Raw genomic sequence first — 20,202 nt, 5'->3', positions numbered from 1 at the left:
ATCAGCTGATGAGTCCTTAATGAAATCCATACAAAAAAAAAGTAGTTTGAAAATCATTTGCAATTGTTTCTGGAAAAAGCTCAGAAACGCATTAAATTCAATCTAACCACAAAATTGGGGCACAGCACTGCATAAATTCCTTCATTGAAAGTTCTCCAGCTGCTCCCAGTGCTGAATAAATACAAAATCACAAAAACAGCCCACCAGGGAGAGGTTTTCCTTCTGGTATGTCCAGCGTTGCAGTTCAATGGATGAATAAAGAAAGATGTAACACAATGTAATGAGTATTCATATCACAAAGCAATGATTATTAGAAATGCTATGACTCATCCAAAACATACTACCATCAATGTTTCAATAACTAGGGGGCTTTGCCCCCTGCTCGCTTCGCTCACCAATCCCCGTTTTTGGTTTTCCGGATACACACTTGGAAGATTTTTTTTTTTCTTTGAATTGTTGCTATTTCATTAGTTTCACTTTTATTTCAGAACTTCTGTAAAAATAATATTTGGAATCTTTCGAGTCCCAACGTGCTGAATCTTTTAATGTGTTTAATGACTTTGTACCTTAATTCAGGACAGGTTTCTCTGTTTGGAAGTTCAGCACAGACAAAACGATCTTCATCATCGGCAGTTCATAATTTTTTTTTGCAAAGTAACCAATAAACGCATGTGAGGTAAAGTCCGTTTTTGAAATTCTCTTGACTTAAAGCCTTACAATATTTACGTACTTCTGACATTTCACCTCTGTCCATATATTCGATCTCTATTCGCCTTTTCGCTATTTCTCTGAGTAATAATTTCAGTTTTTTTGTGCTAATGCCATGTTTACTTAAACCCTATTCAGTATCTGTGGGACATCCTCAAATGGAAGGTGGAGGAGCGCAAGGTCTCTAACATCCAGCAGCTCCGTGATGTCGTCATGGAGGAGTGGAAGAGGATTCCAGTGGCAACCTGTGAAGCTCGTGTGAACTCCATGCCCAAGAGAGGTAAGGCAGTGCTGGAAAATAATGGTGGCCACACAAAATATTGACACTTTGGGCACAGTTTGGACATTTTTCACTTAGGGGTGTACTCACTTTTGTTGCCAGCGGTTTAGACATTAACGGCTGTGTGTTGAGTTATTTTGAGGGGACAGCAGATTTACACTGTTATACAAGCTGTACACGGACTACTTCACATTGTATCAACGTGTCATATCTTCAGTGTTGTCTCATGAAAAGATAGAATAAAATATTTACAAAAATGTGAGGGGTGGACTCACTTTGGTGAGATACTCTAAGTCCCCATCTGAATGTCACACCATGCATACTTTTCTTATTTTTTTCATATTTTTCGTATCAGGCATTTCAATGCTTCCTCCCAGGGTATCCATTAAGTTTATTTTGAAATACCATTTTGAAATATCTGAGCGATATACATTTATTCATTTATTTAAATTTTTATTTGCATATCGATTGACTGACTGGCTGTATTCTTTGTCCTGTGAGTCTGTATCCTTGTTTTTTATGTTACTGCCGCTGTATGCATGTCAATTTTCCCTTGGAATGAATAAAGTTTATCTAATTGAATATTTTCATAAAATATGGGCAACCTGTCGATGCAATGTTTAGTGCCGCTTGCTCACACCTCCACTTGTCTGGTCACTGTCTGTGTGTAGTTTGCATGTTCACTTTTGTTTTTTGTCCTCCCCTTGTAGCAGGGCTACTATGAATTAAAACTGCATCTCCCAGCAGTCCCTGCAGGAGCTGTTGGGGGGTCAAAGGTGGTTCAAGTAGGTTAATAGGAGGTTGTCAGGAAGGAAAAAAAGTTGTTTTTGTTGTTGTACGTTGTGTGTTGCGTTTATCTGTTGTATTTATCTTTGGACTGCCTGCCGTTAATTCAGCCATATCTAATCATTGTGTTCCTGGATTGTATCCGTTTGTTGGGGTCTGGATCGTCTGTCTACCTGTGTACTGAGGACTGTGTTTGGATTCATTGGAAAAGGAGCGCTCCTGAACCATCCGTCCGTCGTCACCCTTTCAGCAACTACCAGTAGGACTGTGTTTTCCCTTCCCTTTCAACATACAGATCTCTGACTTAATCTCGTCACTTCCCATTTCATCCAGTTTGGTTTTTCCATGGACTTTGCTGTGTGGTGTCTGTGTTTATATGTTAAATGTAATATCGCCGAAAGGGTCAGGGGTGGTAGTATTGTTTGCACTTAGTTAATTTAATTTCATTATATTCTTTATTGTTTAATATTCCCAGCATGCTTTATTTGGTCTCTGTTGTGAGTGTGTGTGTGGGTGTCGTTCCAAGGCTGGGGTTGTCAAATAAATAAATCACCGTCACATTGACGGTGTGAATCTTAGCGGCTCTTGACCGCTACACCCTTATGCCTTCCTGCTACATTTCATGTCCCGTTGGTAATCTGTGCCAGGGTGAGGGACAATGCGTGTGTGTGTGTGTGTGTGTGTGTGTGTGTGTGTGTGTGTGTGTTCTATCACCACTTAGCTCCCCACAACTTGTGCTTGAAGTTCCCAGAATAGACTCCAGCTCCCCATGATCAGAGGTTCACAATATCATCAGTAAATCCTTTTACACTTCAAGTACCCAAAATCCCAATAAAATACATTTTTACGTACCAAGCATCTAGCAGGTGTTCTGACAAAATGGCACGTGTTGCTTAAAGAGGAATGAAGCCTCCGTATAGCACAAGCCATGAGACGACAATGTAGAAACATCCTCCATTCCACACGGCTTATGGGAATCAAAATAATCCATTTTTCCTTTCTACACTCATTCTTAAAGTATTTCTGTTCCTCTCAGCAGGACAATAAAAAGCGATCTTGGGCTTCAAAAGAACGACCTAATAATGAAGTTAAGCACACCCTGGCCCCAAACCCTACACATGTTCAATTCTTAATCTTTTACAGATTTATTTGATTTAGTCCTCTAATCACCAGAATGAGTGAACAAAGTGAGCCGAGACTCTTGACTTGGCTTACATAAAAGTGACATCAGAGAGATCTGACTGCAAAAGTACTGCTTAGATCACACGATTATTATTCTTTTTTTTTTTAAATAAGTGAAACAGTTACATCTGATTGCTACTAAAAGGAAAATGATTAAAGGTGTCTACCTATAGGGTGGTCCAGATCTAATTATGCCATTTTCATGACGCTATAACTTATTAAGTTTACTACATAGAAAATCACCCGAAAAATCCCGGACCATTGAGAAGTGTGCGAACTGACGACATGAAGAATCGTCTTTGCGCCGAACTGGAATAGTCCCCGCATTAATCAAAGTCATCCAGATGATCTGGATCTGCACAGTTAGATCTGGACCTATGCCTGAGCAAAAAAATGAATAAAATCAAGTTAAAACGAAGGAAACTGGCGGGATAGCCACTAGAGAAGGCAGCAGCTGCACTGCTGGGCTAGAAAGTAAAGGTTAAAACAAAGTCCTCTTCACCCACCACCAAGTTCCACGGGTGTGCAGCAGAGAGCCACTTATTGATACGGACACTAAGCCACACAACAGAAAGTCTGAGATTTATAGAACAAAGAGTAAAGCAATTAAGGGGGTGGCAGAGAGGCACAAGTACCTACTGCAGTGGTGCCCAGGAAGTAACTCCTCTGCTGTATAGAGGGGAGAGGGAGAACAGACAGATCCAGAAGGAGAAAGACGAGGGGTAGTAAAAGAATCTCAAGGAAAGGTAGTCCAAGAGGAAGGACCAAAAGGTGGAGTTTGGGGACAACAGAAAAATATATGGAGAAAAGTATCAGGGGGAGCAACATCAGAAGTGGCAGAGGCTGAACCCATAAGACTTCTTGAATACCAGATACAGACAATGCCTCAGAGTATGTTAGTGGAGTGTGACATCGTTTTAAAAATGGGGCTCCAAGAATCAGAGAGGTACCAGATATTGCTAAGACACACCCAGAACAGATACTGTCAATTTAAAGGTACCAGTTACAGTCACGTCTCGGGACTGGGGGGAGTGACACATAAGCCAAGGAAGAATATGCCATCTCCGAACAGACTGGCTTAGAATTCAAACGAAGGGTTCTGAAGCTAGGGCGGCATGATGGCGCAGTGGTAGCCTTTAATAATAATAAATATAATAATAATAATAATTTAGCCTTAAATAATCTGCTCCATCTTATATATCGGAATGCCTGACACGTTATATTCCAAATCGTAACCTTAGATCCTCAAATGAGTGTCTCCTTAGAATTCCAAAAGCTAAACTTAAAAGAAGTGGTGAGGCGGGCAGGCGGCCTTCTGCTGCTATGCACCTAAAATCTGGAATAGCCTGCCAATAGGAATTCACCAGGCTGATACAGTAGAGCACTTTAAAACACTGCTGAAAACACATTACTTTAACATGGCCTTTTTATAACTTCATTTTAACTTAATCCTGATACTCTGTATGTTCACTTCTTCATAATAATTATTCACAGTGGTTCTAAAATCCGTACTGACCCCTACTCTCTCTTCTGTTTCTTTTTCCGGTTTCTTTGTGGTGGCGGCCTGCGCCACCACTACCTGCTCAAAGCATCATGATGCTCCAACATCGATGGACTGAAAGCCAGAAGTCTACGTGACCATCATCATCAGGTCCTTCCATGAAAACTCTAAATACAAAGAGGACTGTTTGACTTATGTTAGGTAGATTGTCCAGAGGGGACTGGGCGGTCTCTTGGTCTGGAACCCCTACAGATTTTATTTTTTTCTGTCCACCCTGGCCATCGGACCTTACTCTTATTCTATGTTAATTAATGTTGACTTATGTTTATTTTTTATTGTGTCTTCTATTTTTCTATTCATTTTGTAAAGCACTTTGAGCTACATTTTTTTGTATGAATATGTGCTATATAAATAAATGTTGATTGATTGATTGATTAGGAGACCCTTAAGGGTTCGCTTCCCGGGTCCTCCCTGTGTGGAGTTTGCATGTTCTCCCCGTGTCTGCGTGGGTTTCCTCCCACAGTCCAAAGACATGCAGGTTAGGTGCGATTCTAAATTGGCCCTAGTGTGTGCTTGGTCCTGCGGTGGGTTGGCACCCAGGATTGGTTCCTGCCTTGTGCCCTGTGTTGGCTGGGATTGGTTCCAGCAGACCCCCCGCGACCCTGTGTTCGGATTCAGCGGGTTGGAAAATGGATGGATGGATGGTTCTGAAGCTAAATACTTTACCACCATGCCTCCCTTCAGGCCATGTGTTTGGGACGTGGGAGGTAAACTCACAGAGGAACAGGGAGAGCGTGTAAGTGGGATTTGAACTCAACATCTAGGAGCTGTGAGGCAGTGTACCACCATGCCACCCATCAACAGAGATATTCAATGAGTTTGCCAGATTCATTTCACTTCCATTCATCAGGCTACTAGCAGTGGGCCTAACCTGGACAGGCCACTGTCCGTCTCTTCAGTTCACTCATGATGGCACTGTCCTTTCACTTCTTTATCCTTCCTGAGGCGGCAGTGACAGCACAACATGAGCCTAAGGTCCTCAATTACAGAACAGCCTTCTCTGCTGCTGTACCAATGGAGTTCTCGATTGGTTTCACTTGCTAAAAGGGTGTTTTGTAATCCGGCCATCAACCGGACTAAGAAACACACTATTTGTGGCTTTTATGTCACACTCTGTTAAAATAAACTCTGCATCAGTTACTCCTAAGAATATGGCAGTTTTTGTATTACACTAAACGGACCAATTTTAAACTTGCAATCGGCACTAACAGTCAGTCGTGTTCTTTTCAAGCCATCACTCAAACAGCTTAATAAATGGTGTGCCAATCCCTCACACCCTACATCCCATCCCATCCCATCCCCACACCCTTCTGCCTCTTCCAGCCGAAAGGGAAATTATTTTACAATCCATCCCTGAAGTAATCAGGATTCAGATGTCAAAGCAGAAGTTCACTCCAAAAGCCCTCTGAGTCAAAGAGCTATTTTTAAAATGAAAAGCTGGCCTGAATCAGCTCTCAAGATAAACCTTTTGAGACAGTTGATGGAGGCAGATGCTCCAGTGACGAATTTCAGAATTCAGGTTTTCAAGGAGGACATTCTCCTGTTTGTTAGCCTGAAGTGGATTCCTATTCATAGTAACATGGTACGTACATTTTGCAGTGGCTCCTGGTATGGCGGCAGTGTAGTCAGCTGGGACTCGGAGTGATACAGGGAGAAGCCTTTCCGCAGGGTCTTGAAATCTCCTGAGCTGCTCTGCTGTAAAATAAAGACATTATATGTTTAGGATTCTCCTGTTTAACTAGGGGCTATCACTGGCAACATTGGACACGACTTTATCAGGTCCCATTCCATTAGCCCACCTCCCCAAAACTACACTAAGGGTTTCATTTGGTGTTTATGCCGTTCATTTTCTAAAGATTTCGTAATTATAGAAATAAATACACATAGAACAAAACCTATCAAATACATTTCTGTTTTCTGATTGTGATCAGATGACCAAAAAATGCACATGAATAACAGGCATAAAGGGAGCCGAATTTTTGGCTTTCCAGATTAAATCCAGTTAATAGTAACAAATGTTATTACTGGCACGGTGACGCAGTGCTTAGTTTTGCTGCCTCACCACTCCAGTACCTTGGTTTTGAATCTCAGCCAGGTCACCGTCCGAGTGGAGTTTCAATGGCTGCATTTACGCCACCAGATCTCGATGCTCGATGTCTAAGGTGTTTACAATACACGGCCTGAGCGTTTATATGCATATTCAGCTAATGTGGATTGTAAACCTTTTGACATAATGATGCATATAAGGCGCAAAAACGTAACCCCACATATTTTTTTCTGCCGATGTTCTTTTGCTTTGTACGTTTTAGAAGAACACCACGTTCTCTAAATATGGTGAGTCAGCATAGTGCATAAATGTATTTAAAATTTTTGTGAAAAATGACTGTTCACTTTGTCCACCATGATTGTTACATGTTGCTTGATGCACAACAATAACATAATCCAGCCACATCTAGAATTTGATCTGACTGTTCAATCTCGGAAAGGATATGGACCATTAAAACCAAGGATCATGTCCAAAGGTGGCCTGTATTTGTTGTCCCAAAATATACCATGTAGTTTTGGGGGTATCCTTCAATAAGGGTGCGTAAATAAAGGCGAGCTTCAAAAGGGCGACCTCAATTGGGTGCAGCGAATAAAGGCAAACGCAAGAAAATGATTGCAGAAAATTTATTAGATAAAGGCAATGATTGAATGTATAAAAAGGCGAAAGCAAGAATATTAAAACATCCACTTAATTAACGCATGAACTTCTAATCCATTTTTGGTATGACAGCGAGACGAACATTTTCCAATCCTGTATTCAGTGCATTTCCTTTTTTCTCCTTTCTGAATGTGTAGCCTTCGACTACAAGCAGATCTGCACCTTTGTTGCTCTTCACATATTCCAGAGCCATTTGAACTAAATTATCTACGAACGCCTTTACTCGCCGCGCTCAATTGAGGTCGCCCTTTTGAAGCTCGCCTTTTTTGTGCGCGCCCTTATTGAATAGAGCCAGTTTTGGGTACTGAATTCCGATATGTGTTGAACACTTCTGGAGAAAGTTGAATCAATGTGCAGAATGCTAGTTTAAGCGTGGCCCACGTTCTCCTCGTGTCTCTGTGGTTTAGGCTCCCACATTCTAAAGTCATGGAGTCAAGTGGAGATCCTAAATTGGCCGACGTTTATGAGTGATTGGGTCCTGAAGTTGACTGGCACTAGTCCAGGGCTGGCTCCTGCTTTACACTGTGCCCAGTACTTTGGGGATGGGCTCAACCTAAAGCACATGAAGCAGATTTGAAAATGAGAAATTATAAAGTATCGTTTTGGGAAGAGTACAGAATTCAAGTGAGGAGATGTTCACGATGCTGTTACAGTTCTGCCGATTTCAACATTCCTAAACTGACTTTTGACTCCATGGTATGAAGAGTTTGTGGATAAGACATAAAGGTATTGTCAGAACTTGTTATATTTAGTGCTGTGCCAATACATATGTGCTGGCGCCTTGTATATTCCTAAGGCAATGACGTCACTTGACAGGAAGCAGTTGTGGTACTTCCTAGTCTCATCAGAACAATGAGTAATCAGCCTCACGTTTGGACCATGAAGCAAAACACAAGATTTGACTATTTTTTTGGTTTTGGCCAAAAATCGATAAAATACTGCATCATTCACAGGATTAACTGAATGTTGCACGTCGAGCTTTCCCAAATTTGAAGACTGATTTGACATACCTACGATTATAATAGGCTGCCGACATTCACAAACATGAAACAGCTACAGCCCAGGGACCTCAGAACGGATGGTTGACTTCAACATCATCAGTGACTGTCACAGAGACCTCCATTATATTCCACAATCTGATCTACATTGTATTGCAATGTGGGCTGGGTGGTCATCAAGATCAGCATTGACCGGCACAGAAAAGATTAGGTTCATAGATCTGTTATATTCATGACTGCCACTAGAAGGGTAAACTTTGGGTTTGCCATAGACGGTGATCACCTGACCGTAGTGTCCTACTGCAGAATTCTGACACGGAGAATGCTGTGGCAGACAACCAGGGACCTTGCCCCACCGGGACGCCTGGGGCAGGGAAATACCGGGAGAAGGGCAATATTTCCCCTGGGCACAAGAGGGCAGCCCCCCTGGTTTCCATCAGGGGCCACGGATACAGAAGCTGGGAAGCTCAACCCTGTTGGGGTCTGTGGCCACCACCAGGGGGCGCCTGGATAGTTCCCGAGCCCTGGAGGACGGCACTTCCGCCACACCAGGAAGTGCTGCCATTCCAAGAACTGTGCATGCCCGGAGTGCTTCAAGGGTCCTGATGTGGCGGAAGTGCTGCCAGAAGACCATCACAGAGCACCCGGAGCACATCCGGGACGTTATAAAAGGGGCTGCCTCACTCCATTCGAGAGCCGGAGTCGGGAGCAGGAAGACGGAGTTTCCGAGAGAGGAGTGGAGGCGGCCGAAGAGAGGAAAGGACTGACTAGTCGTGTGGATTAGTGGGGACTGTAGTGTACATAAACACGTGTGTTGTAGACATCTGGTGTCGTGTCTGTCTTTTACAATGCTTTGATGAAGTGTCCATCAGGCACATACACAACTGAATGTGTCAGACAATAGTACATCATCGGTTTTCATGAGGCCAGCCTTTTATTATTATTATGCTCATTAAACCAAACATGGGTGTGTGTGGCATGTGGCCAGAAGACAAACACACCTGATTAAAAAAACATGGATGTAGGGAGAACTGGGACATGGAAGGATAGGAAAACTCCTCTCAGATAGTGACCAGGCTGGGATTTTAACTCCAGGAGCTGCTAACCACCATCTTTTTGTACTCTCCATCATTACTGTATTTAGCAATAGGTTCTGATTATCCTATTGTCAAAAAGAACACACTAAAAATAATCATTAATAATTCATTTAAAACAAAAACCCACTTCTATCAAACACTTCAGAGACCCAATTGTTTGAATAATCAGCACACTGGGATATATCGCTTACTACTGGGCTCCATCTTTTCATTTTTTGCATGTTAATCTCAATTATATTCATATTACCTTTTGAATTGTAAAACATGTCTATTAGCAAACTGGTGGCCTATTATTATATCATTAATTCTTTAGCAGACACCTTTACCAAAAGATGAAGATAAAGTAGAATGGTTTATTAAGTATTTATTTTCACAATTGGAGCACATGCAGGTTGACTTTCTCATGGTGACCCAGTGAGTTGTCATCGGGGATTGAACTGGCAACCCTGAAGGTTTAAAAATCAAACCCACTGAGCAAGACACTTAACAGCTATAAACTGTTTCCATCCCAGTAGCATCAGGAATACGGGGCTATTTTCCAAACATTGTGAGGAGCTGGTAACTCAATTTTTGGGTCTTTGAGGGCCACAGCCTATCCAACGCTTGGAAAGGGAGCCGTCCATCATAGTGCCCACTCATACACACACGTATGAGGAAGTACCTGAAGACAGAGCTGTGCAGTCAGAAGCAATTATTGGGTTACAGTGATCCCTCGCTATATCGCGCTTCAACTTTCACGGCTTCACTCCATCGCGAATTTAAAATGTAAGCATATCTAAATACATATCACGGATTTTTCGCTGGTTCGCAGATTTCTGAGGAAAATAGGTCTTTTATTTTATGGTACATGCTTACTCAGTTGGTTTGCCCAGTTGATTTCATACAAGGGACGCTATTGGTGGATGGCTGAGAAGCTACCCAATCAGAGCATGTATTACGTATTAAATAAAACTCCTCAATGATATAAGATATGCTTCCTGCACGGTGCTTTGCACACTTAAAAGCCCAAACAGCACCTATTGATTTCTGATTGCTTTTCTATCTCTCTGACATTCTCTGCTCCTGACAGAGGGGCCTACAGGATACGGACGCTCCTCTAAAAAATGCTGAAAGACTACCTTCACATTGCTTCCTTCCTTGCGGCCACCTTATCACAGTGCTTCGCATACTTAAAAGCCCAACAGCACGTATTGATTTTTGATTATTTGCTTTTCTCTCTCTCTCTGACAATCTCTGCTCCTGATGCGCACTCCTTTGAAGAGGAAGATATGCTTGCATTCTTTTAATTGTGAGACGGAACTGTCATCTCTGTCTTGTCATTGAGCACAGTTTAAAAACTTTTGACTAAAGGGTGCTATTTCATGTCTAGAGGGCTCTGATAATGTAAAAAAATATATATATTTAGAAGGTCGTAAACAGGTTTTCTATGCTCTAACTGCGAAAATATCCGATTTATAAATAAAGAATCCTACTTCGTGGAAATTCATTTATCGCGGTAGAGTCTGGAACGGATTAACCACGATAAACGAGGGTTTACTGTAATGGAGTCGGAGTCAGTAAAACTGTTACAGACTCTGCCTAAATGCAAGTTATAATATAATTTCCAATTTCACATATACCGACTCAATTAAACTATTTTTCTTCTAGGCTTTTCCATAAAATATAGTTTATTTTTTAATTTTGTAAGTTTTGTCTTATTTTTAATGTTAGTCAGTGTCTGTAAGCCATAACACCATTGCTACAGCCTTTAATCCTGTGATGATTCACACTCGGCGGTGACGAAATGCCTTGTATGTTGTGTGCTTTCAATCAATATAGCAAATATACAGGGTGCAGCAGAAATAACTCCCACAGTTCGAAAAATCACTGTGGGGTCCCCAAAGCAGGTACAGAGGTGCGGTCCGTTCCATTAGGTACGGTACATAATAAAGTTTTCAGTAGTCACCATGCCGTGGTCGGGTGAGCATCGAGGCTTTGTAGTGGAAGCTTTTTTCAAAAATGGTGAATCTGTAGCTGCGACGCAGAGGGTGTTTCGCACGCGGTTCGGTTTACGTGCTAATGAAAGTGTTCCAGATCGGAAAACGATTTTGTTGTGGGTTCAAAGAGTAAGGGCAACAGGCGGTTTTCAATCATCGTCCTCGGTCCTTGGACCAACTAAAGGAGGCTATTCAAGAAGAAATTGAAGGAATTGATATGCTAGTGAGAGTGATGGAAAACTTCCAAGAACGGCTCCAAATGTGTATCAGCCGTCAAGGCCACCATATGGACGATATAATTTTTAAAAGTTAAAGTAAAAAAACCTTTTTATATCTACATTTGGGAAATAAAAAGTTTTTGGTGATACCTCGTAGCATTTTTTTTCAATCCCCCTTTGAAATGTGGGAGTTATTTCTGCTGCACCCTGTATTAGTCCAATTACAAATAGTGTAGGAGGAGATGGAGTCGGAGGTACCAGAAATTGAGGAGTCAGAGCTGAAGGTTGTGTGTGCCGACTACACCGTCCTGCCTGGAGACACAAGATGAATGTGCAAATTCTGCTCAGGTAACAACCAGGGGTGACATTTAGACCCTGCAGGCCAAATCAACTAATCTAACACACACAACTTTGGGGATGTAAGAGGACAAATGGAGCACCCAGAGAAATAGCATTGTACATGCTGGGCAAAATTGCAAACTGCATTAAGGACAGCAGCCAGCTTGAAACTCAAAGCCATTCTGCTGGAGCTGTGAGACAGTGGTGGAGATCTCGGATTATACCATTCAAAAACGAGGAGTTTATCTGAATAAAACAACCGTGAATACAGCATTGAGATGCCAGTAAATGAAAAGGGAGATAGTGGACTTGGTGGAGCACTTCAAATATCTGGGGCCAATTATTGATATCAGGGTAAACTTTGCTCTTAACACAAAATACATTTCTAACAAGGGGTAGACATGGCTGTTCCTTCTTAGGAAACCCAGTTGTTTTAAAGTGGACAAGACCATAATAACATGCAAGTCTTTGATTGAATCTGTTGCTACATTTGCTTTTTATGGGTAAGAGCAAACTATCCTAACAACATCCTCAAAATTATCAGTAAAACTATGGCTTGCAGAAGAGCCCAGTCACTGAGCTGTATCACAAACAGGTTAGAAAGAAAGCCAACCCAATTCTGTAAGACAGTCGCCATTTTCTTTATCCTAAATCTCCATTGTTGCCATCAGGCTGCAGATTTAGATTCCCAAGGTAAAGAGCAACAGATTTAAGAACTCTTTTCCTCCTTGAGCTCTAAGCATTTTCAATTCTGTTACTTGTAGAGATGCGGTCGAATTCTGAATTATTACTTTGTGTACTGTTTAATATCATTATCCTTCTTTGCATTAACCCTGAAGGTGTGTACTTGTGATAACTGATAGTTTTCAGTTGTGCTTATTATTTTCTTGTACATGGAACCTCAGGTCACGAACGTCTCTGAACATGTACAAATCAGGTTACGACCAAAAAGTTCACCAAACTTTTGTATCTGTTCACGACCACACACTCGGGTGAGGAACAAGCCAGTTTCCCTTCCGGTTCGTACGCGCCGATGATTTCCGCACGTGTTCAGTCTCTCCCTCTTCGTCTGTTTCGCTTCTTCCGTTCGTGCACTCTGATTTCCGCACGTGTTCAGTCTCTCCCTGTGAACTCTTCGTGCTCTGTTTCGCTTCCCTTCCGGTTCGTACGCGCCGGTGATTTCTGCACGCGTTCACTCTCTCCCTGTACAGTACGTTGTTCTCGGTCAGACGTGCATCGCGCAGAGGGACTTTACCTCAAAACTGTAACCTCCTTTCCACTGAGCTTCCTGCTCACTTCCTTCATGCCAGAACTCGACTCATGCAAAGTGTGTTTTCTTGGTTGTTTATGGTTAGTTTTTGTGTAAATTAAGGATTTTTCAAATGTTCGTTTTTTTCCCTGTGCTTAAAAAAGTGTTTACGGTTCGTAAGGCTGTAGCGTAAACTCCTGCAATGTTAGTTTTCTCTGTTCAAGGTTTTCTCAGTGTTATTCAATGTTTCTACATTTAGTTTACTATTATGCTGTGCATTTTATGGTATAATTAATTATCTGGTGCCTAAAAATCTTTAAAAAAATATATATATATTTACATACAGCTCGTACGGTCCGAAACGGATTAATTGTATTTACATACAATCCTATCGGGGAAATTACTTCGGGTCACGACCAAATCGGGTTGCGACCAGAGTTTTGGAATGAATTACAGTCGTGACCCGAAGTGTAAAAATGGCTTATGTTTCGCACTCTCCTCTGGGATGATAAAGTATAGCTAAACTTAAATATTAATAATCTAATAATGTACACCAAGAAAACCATGGCATTGAACCGAGGACTACTAGGAAATCAAAACTGTGCCAATCAGCAACAGAAGATTTTCAGAATGGCATGGGGGGCTGATAGAATATGAGGGGCAGAGGTAACTGTAACAAAGCAGTAACAGATAAGCCCGTCAGATAAAGATTACTGGCGACTATGGCAAGCTGGTCTATCCAACCTGCTATATCCTAACTACAGGGTCACGGGGGTCTGCTGGAGCCAATACAGGGTGCAAGACAGGAAACAAACCCCAGGCAGGGCGCCAGCCCACCGCAGCAAGCTGGGCTAGATGTGCGTTTTAGAATGAAATGCCCCACTGTGTCTGTTTAAAGCTCAAGTCAAAGCTAAAATTACAGCCAGCTAAGCCCCATGCAGTTAAACCACAGTCGCCTCTCTTTTAGTGAGCCCATCATGACTTTATCTTGCGTCTTTCCTATAAATCTGAAGATTAAGGCTGGACAGCTCTGACTAACACCACACTGAACAGATCACTGCAGTGATCCCCCATAAAAAAAAAAAAAAAAAAGTTCTCAAGCACCTCAGTCAGTTAAAATGAACGATATAACAGCTCATAAAATGAAGGCCAAACGGAGGGGCCACAAAAGTCGTACGTGCTGCCTGGTGCCTACACCCAGCAAAGTCTTCGGTGCCCTACGTCTCCAACTGGGTGGTTTCAAACAGCTGCATTTCATCAAGCGGCAGCCCCATAAGCCAGCTCATTCATCAAGAACAAGAGCTGAGCATCCATAATATTGGTCCAAGGCTCTCAGGATCCAAGTGGCCCCACTAGGGCTATTAATCTTTTGCGCAGGCTTCAAAGTCAAGTGGACATTGTGAATTACTGTGCCAGAGAGCCTCATTCCATTCTTGACCCCAGTCGCAGGCCAGAAGAAATAAGGGGACTACATCGCCATTGACCTGTAAACACTTACAACTGAAGGAAATCCCACTCAACTCCGAATGCAACATGCTGCTAACCAAATGAAACATTTTCTTCAAAACTGTGAATAATGAATTGTGTTTATCTTTTTCTTTTCAGGAGAACCTTTGAACTTCTGGTGTCATGGAACAAAAATGCAAAGGTAAAACAATCCTTTTATTGTTGGGATTCTTTTAAATGTTTGAATATTTTCAATGAGGAACAATATTTTAATTCTTATCGTATTTCTGGTTAACAGTGTGATGTTCCGATAAGAGTTGCTGAGAAGAAACAAACATTTCTTGTCCTCCAAACACGGGTGTTAGAAATGCCGTGTATGTTTCTTACAAAAACCCATTAAGTACAGCCTGACAACAATCAATCGAGATTTAGACATCTCATCCTAGCCTAGAGGAAGCCGTGGAGACGGTGTGGGCATGTAGTTCAGATGCCGGGGGGGGTACCCGAGGGCAGAATCCAGGCACGCCTGATAGGAGTTACTGAGAAGTAACAAAAGAATAAATGTTTCTCGCTTCACTTGAAGACAGAAAACATTTGTAGCCCCAACGCTACTTCCACTCCTTTAGTTGTGAAAATATCAGTTCTTTCGGCAGACTATTATACTTTTATGGAACTATTCTAATTCTAATTATATATACAGTGCAACATTTAGGTCAAGGGGTAATATATGGCTGGGTCTCAGAGCAGTCGGGAGGCTCTGTAATTAACCTTCTGGACCCCTCTGGTAGCCTGAAATTTGAAATTATGGGTGGTTCCTAATATCAACTTTAAAAAGATGCTATGGTGTTGTACTGTATATACCCGCTAATGGGGTGGCAGGCTCAAGTACACCTTGCAGCATGTAATTTCATAGTTTTCCAGGTTAGATAAAAATTTTAAAATGTGCAAATACGTTCTGCATACAGTATGTCCACCTTAATAAGAGAATAAGTGTCTGTGTATCAGTGTCATTCCAAAAGATGGCACACCACAAACATCTGTAGCAATAAAATGCATTGCATTTGTCATTCCACCAGATGCCGCACCAGGAACATCAAAATTGCTTTAGCGAATCCTATACCAAATGGCATATAACAGAGACATATGCATTGCATTTGTCTAACCAACAGACGGTGCATCACAAATATTTGTAGTAATGCATTTTACTACTACAAATGCTTGTGATCCGCCATCTGTTGGAATGACAAGTGCTAGTGCTGGGAGGTATACCGGTTCATATTATTTTTGTTATGATATGAATTTTTCTTATACCGCAGTAGCGGTTTAAATAGCCTAAACAACATTCGGAACGTGGCGCATCAGGAAACTGTTTAAGGGGGGACCTTTTTCACTGCTACACCGCTAAACACGCATGCAAAGGAGTACAAGTGTTAGTGGAGGTACCGAGCGGTAAAAATTTACAGAGAACATTTCAAAACTGAAGCTGTAGCAGACGATAAAGTTGAACATGATGACACAGAAGAACTTTTGCCGAAAAAAGGAGCCATGTCTGTTGTCTGGAGATTTTGGTTTTAAAAAGTCGGATGTGGACCAAACAACTATTTACTGCAAATGCTGTGGAGTTAAAGTTGTCGCCGGAGGCGGCATCACGAGCAATTTGCTGCACCACCTTAGCCGCAAACATGCTTTGGAGTACCATTGATGTATGAAACTAAGATTGGCACCCTCCACGTCCTCATGTAAAACTGAAAAAGCGAGAGGACACTCGAGTCAGACGTCACTTGTAGGCGTGTTTGCTAGAGGAACTAGAGAAAAGCCAAGCAAAATGACACCTTTTATTGGCTAACTAAAAAGATTACAATATGCAAGCTATCGAGGCAACTTTGGCTAACACGGTACAACACCCTGGTACTAGAGGTACTAGATATGACAAAAAAAAAGCAAGCGCTGGATCGAGATAACCAACGCCATTACAATCCATATAGCTAACGTGTCAGTGGACAGAGATTGTTAACATTAACAGAAAGTGTAATTAATTTACAAAACATCTATATATATATATATTCAGCACAGGCCAAAAGTTTGGACACACCTCCTCATTCAATGTGTTTTCTTTATTTTCATGACCATTTACATTGGTAGATTCTCACTGAAGGCATCAAAACTATGAATGAACACATGTGGAGTTATGTACTTAACAAAAAAAGATGAAATAACTGAAAACATGTTTTATATTCTAGTTTCTTCACAATAGCCACCCTTTGCTCTGATTACTGCTTTGCACACTCTTGGCATTCTCTCGATGAGCTTCAACAGGTAGTCACCTGAAATGGTTTTCACTTCACAGGTGTGCCTTATCAGGGTTATTTAGTGGAATTTCTTGCTTTATCAATGGGGTTGGGACCAGCAGTTGTGTTGTGCAGAAGTCCGGTTAGTTGGACGATCATTTATTTTTCAACAGGACAATGACCCCAAACACACCTCCAGGCTGTGTAAGGGCTATTTGACCAAGAAGGAGAGTGATGGAGTGCTGTAAACGGTCATGAAACACATTGAATGAGGAGGTGGTCCAAACTTTTGGCCTGTGCTATATACAGTATATATAATTCACTAAGGCAGGACACCCACGGAAAACATGCCGGAAGGGGCGTGGATTCACTAAGCCTCCGACAAGTAAGACACCTATGGCGCACGCAGGAAAGAGTCACGCCCACCAACTCCAAGAAATAAGCAGTCTTTAAAAAGCGAGTTTTCGGTTACGACGCACGACCGCGTGCACCACAGCAAACTGTTTTACACGCTACATACAGCAGTTCGCATCCGCAACAAACATGCGTCTTCTTAGATGCTCCTGCAGGAACACGGAAAGTCTATGTGAGTCACAGGTGCATCTGGACTGTGCAAAGATGACAACGACTCAAGTGACAAGTTGGAGGTGGGCACAGGAGCGATGGCGGTCCGACAGTTTTCAGTCACGGACGATTGTGTGTTGGTTCGTTCCGTGCATTGTTACAATGTTGCTCTTCTTGCTGATTTATTACATTACCGATTTTTCAAATGTTAATTTTCTCCCTGTGCTTAAAAATCATTAAAAAAATCGGCCTGATTATGCAGAGTATGGTATGCCGCGGGTTTGCTAGTATTTACTATTTATTCCTTTTCTTAGACATGTTCAGTGCAATACACCTTTTGACCAGCACCTCTGGATATTTTACTAAGTCTAAATGCCTCTTTGGATGGTTGAAAATATGTTGTCAAAATTATAGTTTAAGTTGTTTGCAAAATCTGTTCGATTAAAAGGTTCTCTATTTGGACTGCAACTGTCATGCAATGTGATTCCTTCTCTTCATTAGTGCCACGCAAACCTGTATTAATACTTGTGTGCACATTAAAAATTGTACAATTCTTATGACAGTGGAATTGGTTATTCTTAGCCCGTCTACTTGCAGTATTTGCAGTGCAAAATGTGGTTAATATTCACTCATGAATGGGAAAAAAAATTCTGTCGAATACCGTGAAACCGGGATAATTTAGAAAAATACCGTGATATAGAATTTTGGTCATACCGCCCAGCCCTAACAAGTGCAATGCATTTTATTACTACATGCATTATAAAATACAGTACATCCCAATACACTTTAGTCATATCATCTCTTAATTTCCTCCTCTTTAAATTGAAAAGGTTTTGAGAATGTGAGAGATGTTTGGTGACAAAGAATAAATTGGAACCCCGTGTACAGTAGCTGTTAGTGCCCGATTAGCTCTTACAGACGCCTGAGAGAGACGATGGATGGCACAAACTGAAGTAAATTGTTAGCACTGTGATATTGACATCGTTCACAATGCAGAGGAACATAACTTGACCCTCAAAACAGCTTGCTTTGGCTTTACTCACACATAGCTAACCAGAGCTACAGCAATGGTCTGTGGCAGGGTAGCAAACTGGTTCAAGGCACGTGATTACTTTAATCCACTCGATGGAATTGTGTTGCAGAAACAGCCTTTGCCATAAAGTTATGTGTGATGCTAGTTTGAGGCGTTATTTCAGCTTAAGTGTGAATCACAAACTTGAGGACATCAGTGGAAATCAATTGGAAGTACATTTAAGAAAGAACAGGAAGCTCTTCTTTATGCAAAGAGTTGTGGGATTCTACAACAAAACACCAAGACACGAGGGGTAGGGTCGATTTGTGTTCGATGTTACTTTTGTAAAAATGGATTTATTTGTATGGAATGTTTTGTGATTTCAATAAAATCAATTAAAAAAAAAACAAAAACACCAAGACATGGCGTTAAAGCAGAACACTTGACAACCTTTAAGAAAGTGTCTGGATGAGATACTGGGACAGCTTCGCTATTAGCTGAACAAAACGGGCTAGACAGAGTGAATGGTCTCTTCTCGTTTGTATCAAAGGTTTCTTTTGCTTGTATGTTAATGTGTGATGCCATCTGCTTCATTAAGATATGTAAAACCTAAACGATAGCATGGGCGGCACGGTGGCGCAGTGGTAGTGCTGCTGCCTCTCAGAAAGGAGACCCGGGTTTGCATGTTCTCCCCGTGTCTGCGTGGGTTTCCTCCCACAGTCCAAAGACATGCAGGTCAGGTGCATTGGCGATCCTAAAATGGTCCCTAGTGTGCGCTTGGTGTGTGTGTGTGCCCTGCGGTGGGCTGGCACCCTGTCCGGGGATTTAATCCTGCCTTGCGCCCTGTGTTGGCTGGGATTGGCTCTAGCAGACCCCCCCAAGTGACCCTGTAGTTAGGTTATAGCAGATTGGATAATGATTGACTGACTGACTGACTGATAAATTCTAGCTCTGTTATTGGAGTACAGTTTAAGATTAACATTTTGGCTCTGGTTACGTGTGTGTTTATTGGTTTTCAAGTTCTTGTCCTCTCGTTTGATTACCATTTTTGTTTGCAGCCTTCTTTATTTGTTTGTTGACTTCCCAGTTATGATGTACCACCATTTGTTTTAATTTTGATTGAATTCCCAGTTTAATTTCTAACAAAATTGTTCTGTTGCCCTGTGCAGCTGCCCTAACCCTAACCCTTAACCCCAACCCTAACTGCCTGGGGTTTGTGGTGGGTTGGTGCCCTGCCTGGGGTTTGTTTCCTGCCTTGTGCCCTGTGTTGGCTGGGATTGGCTCCAGCAGACCCCCGTGACCCTGTAGTTAGGTTGGATAATGGATGAAGTGTAGTTCCTTCAACTACATTGGACCACAACCAGTAATTGTCATCTCTGTGACCTGAAGAAATGGTGCCTGTGCAGTTTACTCGTCTGTCTCTGAATTTCAAATGTTGGTGTTGGGATGTAGCGGGTTGGATAATGGATGAATGGATAGATAAATGATAGCATACTCCAGATACTGCGTGGCACTACAATAAGATTTCCATGTTCATCAGCTAACACTGGAGCATCAGTGGGACCCCTTGTTCATGCACTGGTTTCAATATAGCGGATATGAGGGTATAAAAATAAATTATAATAAAGTATAAGTAATATAATAAATCATAATAATACAAATAATTGTTGAGATGGCACAGAGCAACAAAAATGTTTTTCTGGTCTCTCCACATGGCAAAGGGAAGCTGCCAAGGAACACTAGGGACGGTATAACATACTGTGTAACATAATGGATGGTGTGTTTTGGTGACAT

General features: G+C 41.8%; 1 protein-coding gene across 1 annotated transcript in view; it reads right to left on the bottom strand.

Annotated features, from left to right (window-relative positions):
• The window catches only part of LOC120518423 (coiled-coil domain-containing protein 85C-like), a 70,255-nt gene that overhangs the window by 34,022 nt on the left and 16,031 nt on the right, over positions 1 to 20,202 (bottom strand). Inside the window, exon 4 of the mRNA XM_039741205.1 lies at positions 6,108 to 6,212. Coding sequence (XP_039597139.1) covers positions 6,108 to 6,212 — 105 coding nt within the window. The remainder of the gene's footprint in view (positions 1 to 6,107; positions 6,213 to 20,202) is intronic.

This window comes from Polypterus senegalus, chromosome 18 (assembly GCF_016835505.1).
Source record: "Polypterus senegalus isolate Bchr_013 chromosome 18, ASM1683550v1, whole genome shotgun sequence".
Classification (NCBI taxonomy): domain Eukaryota; kingdom Metazoa; phylum Chordata; class Cladistia; order Polypteriformes; family Polypteridae; genus Polypterus; species Polypterus senegalus.
The sequence above is the reverse complement of the archived record's forward strand: the minus strand, read 5'-3'. Positions and strand labels throughout refer to the sequence as shown.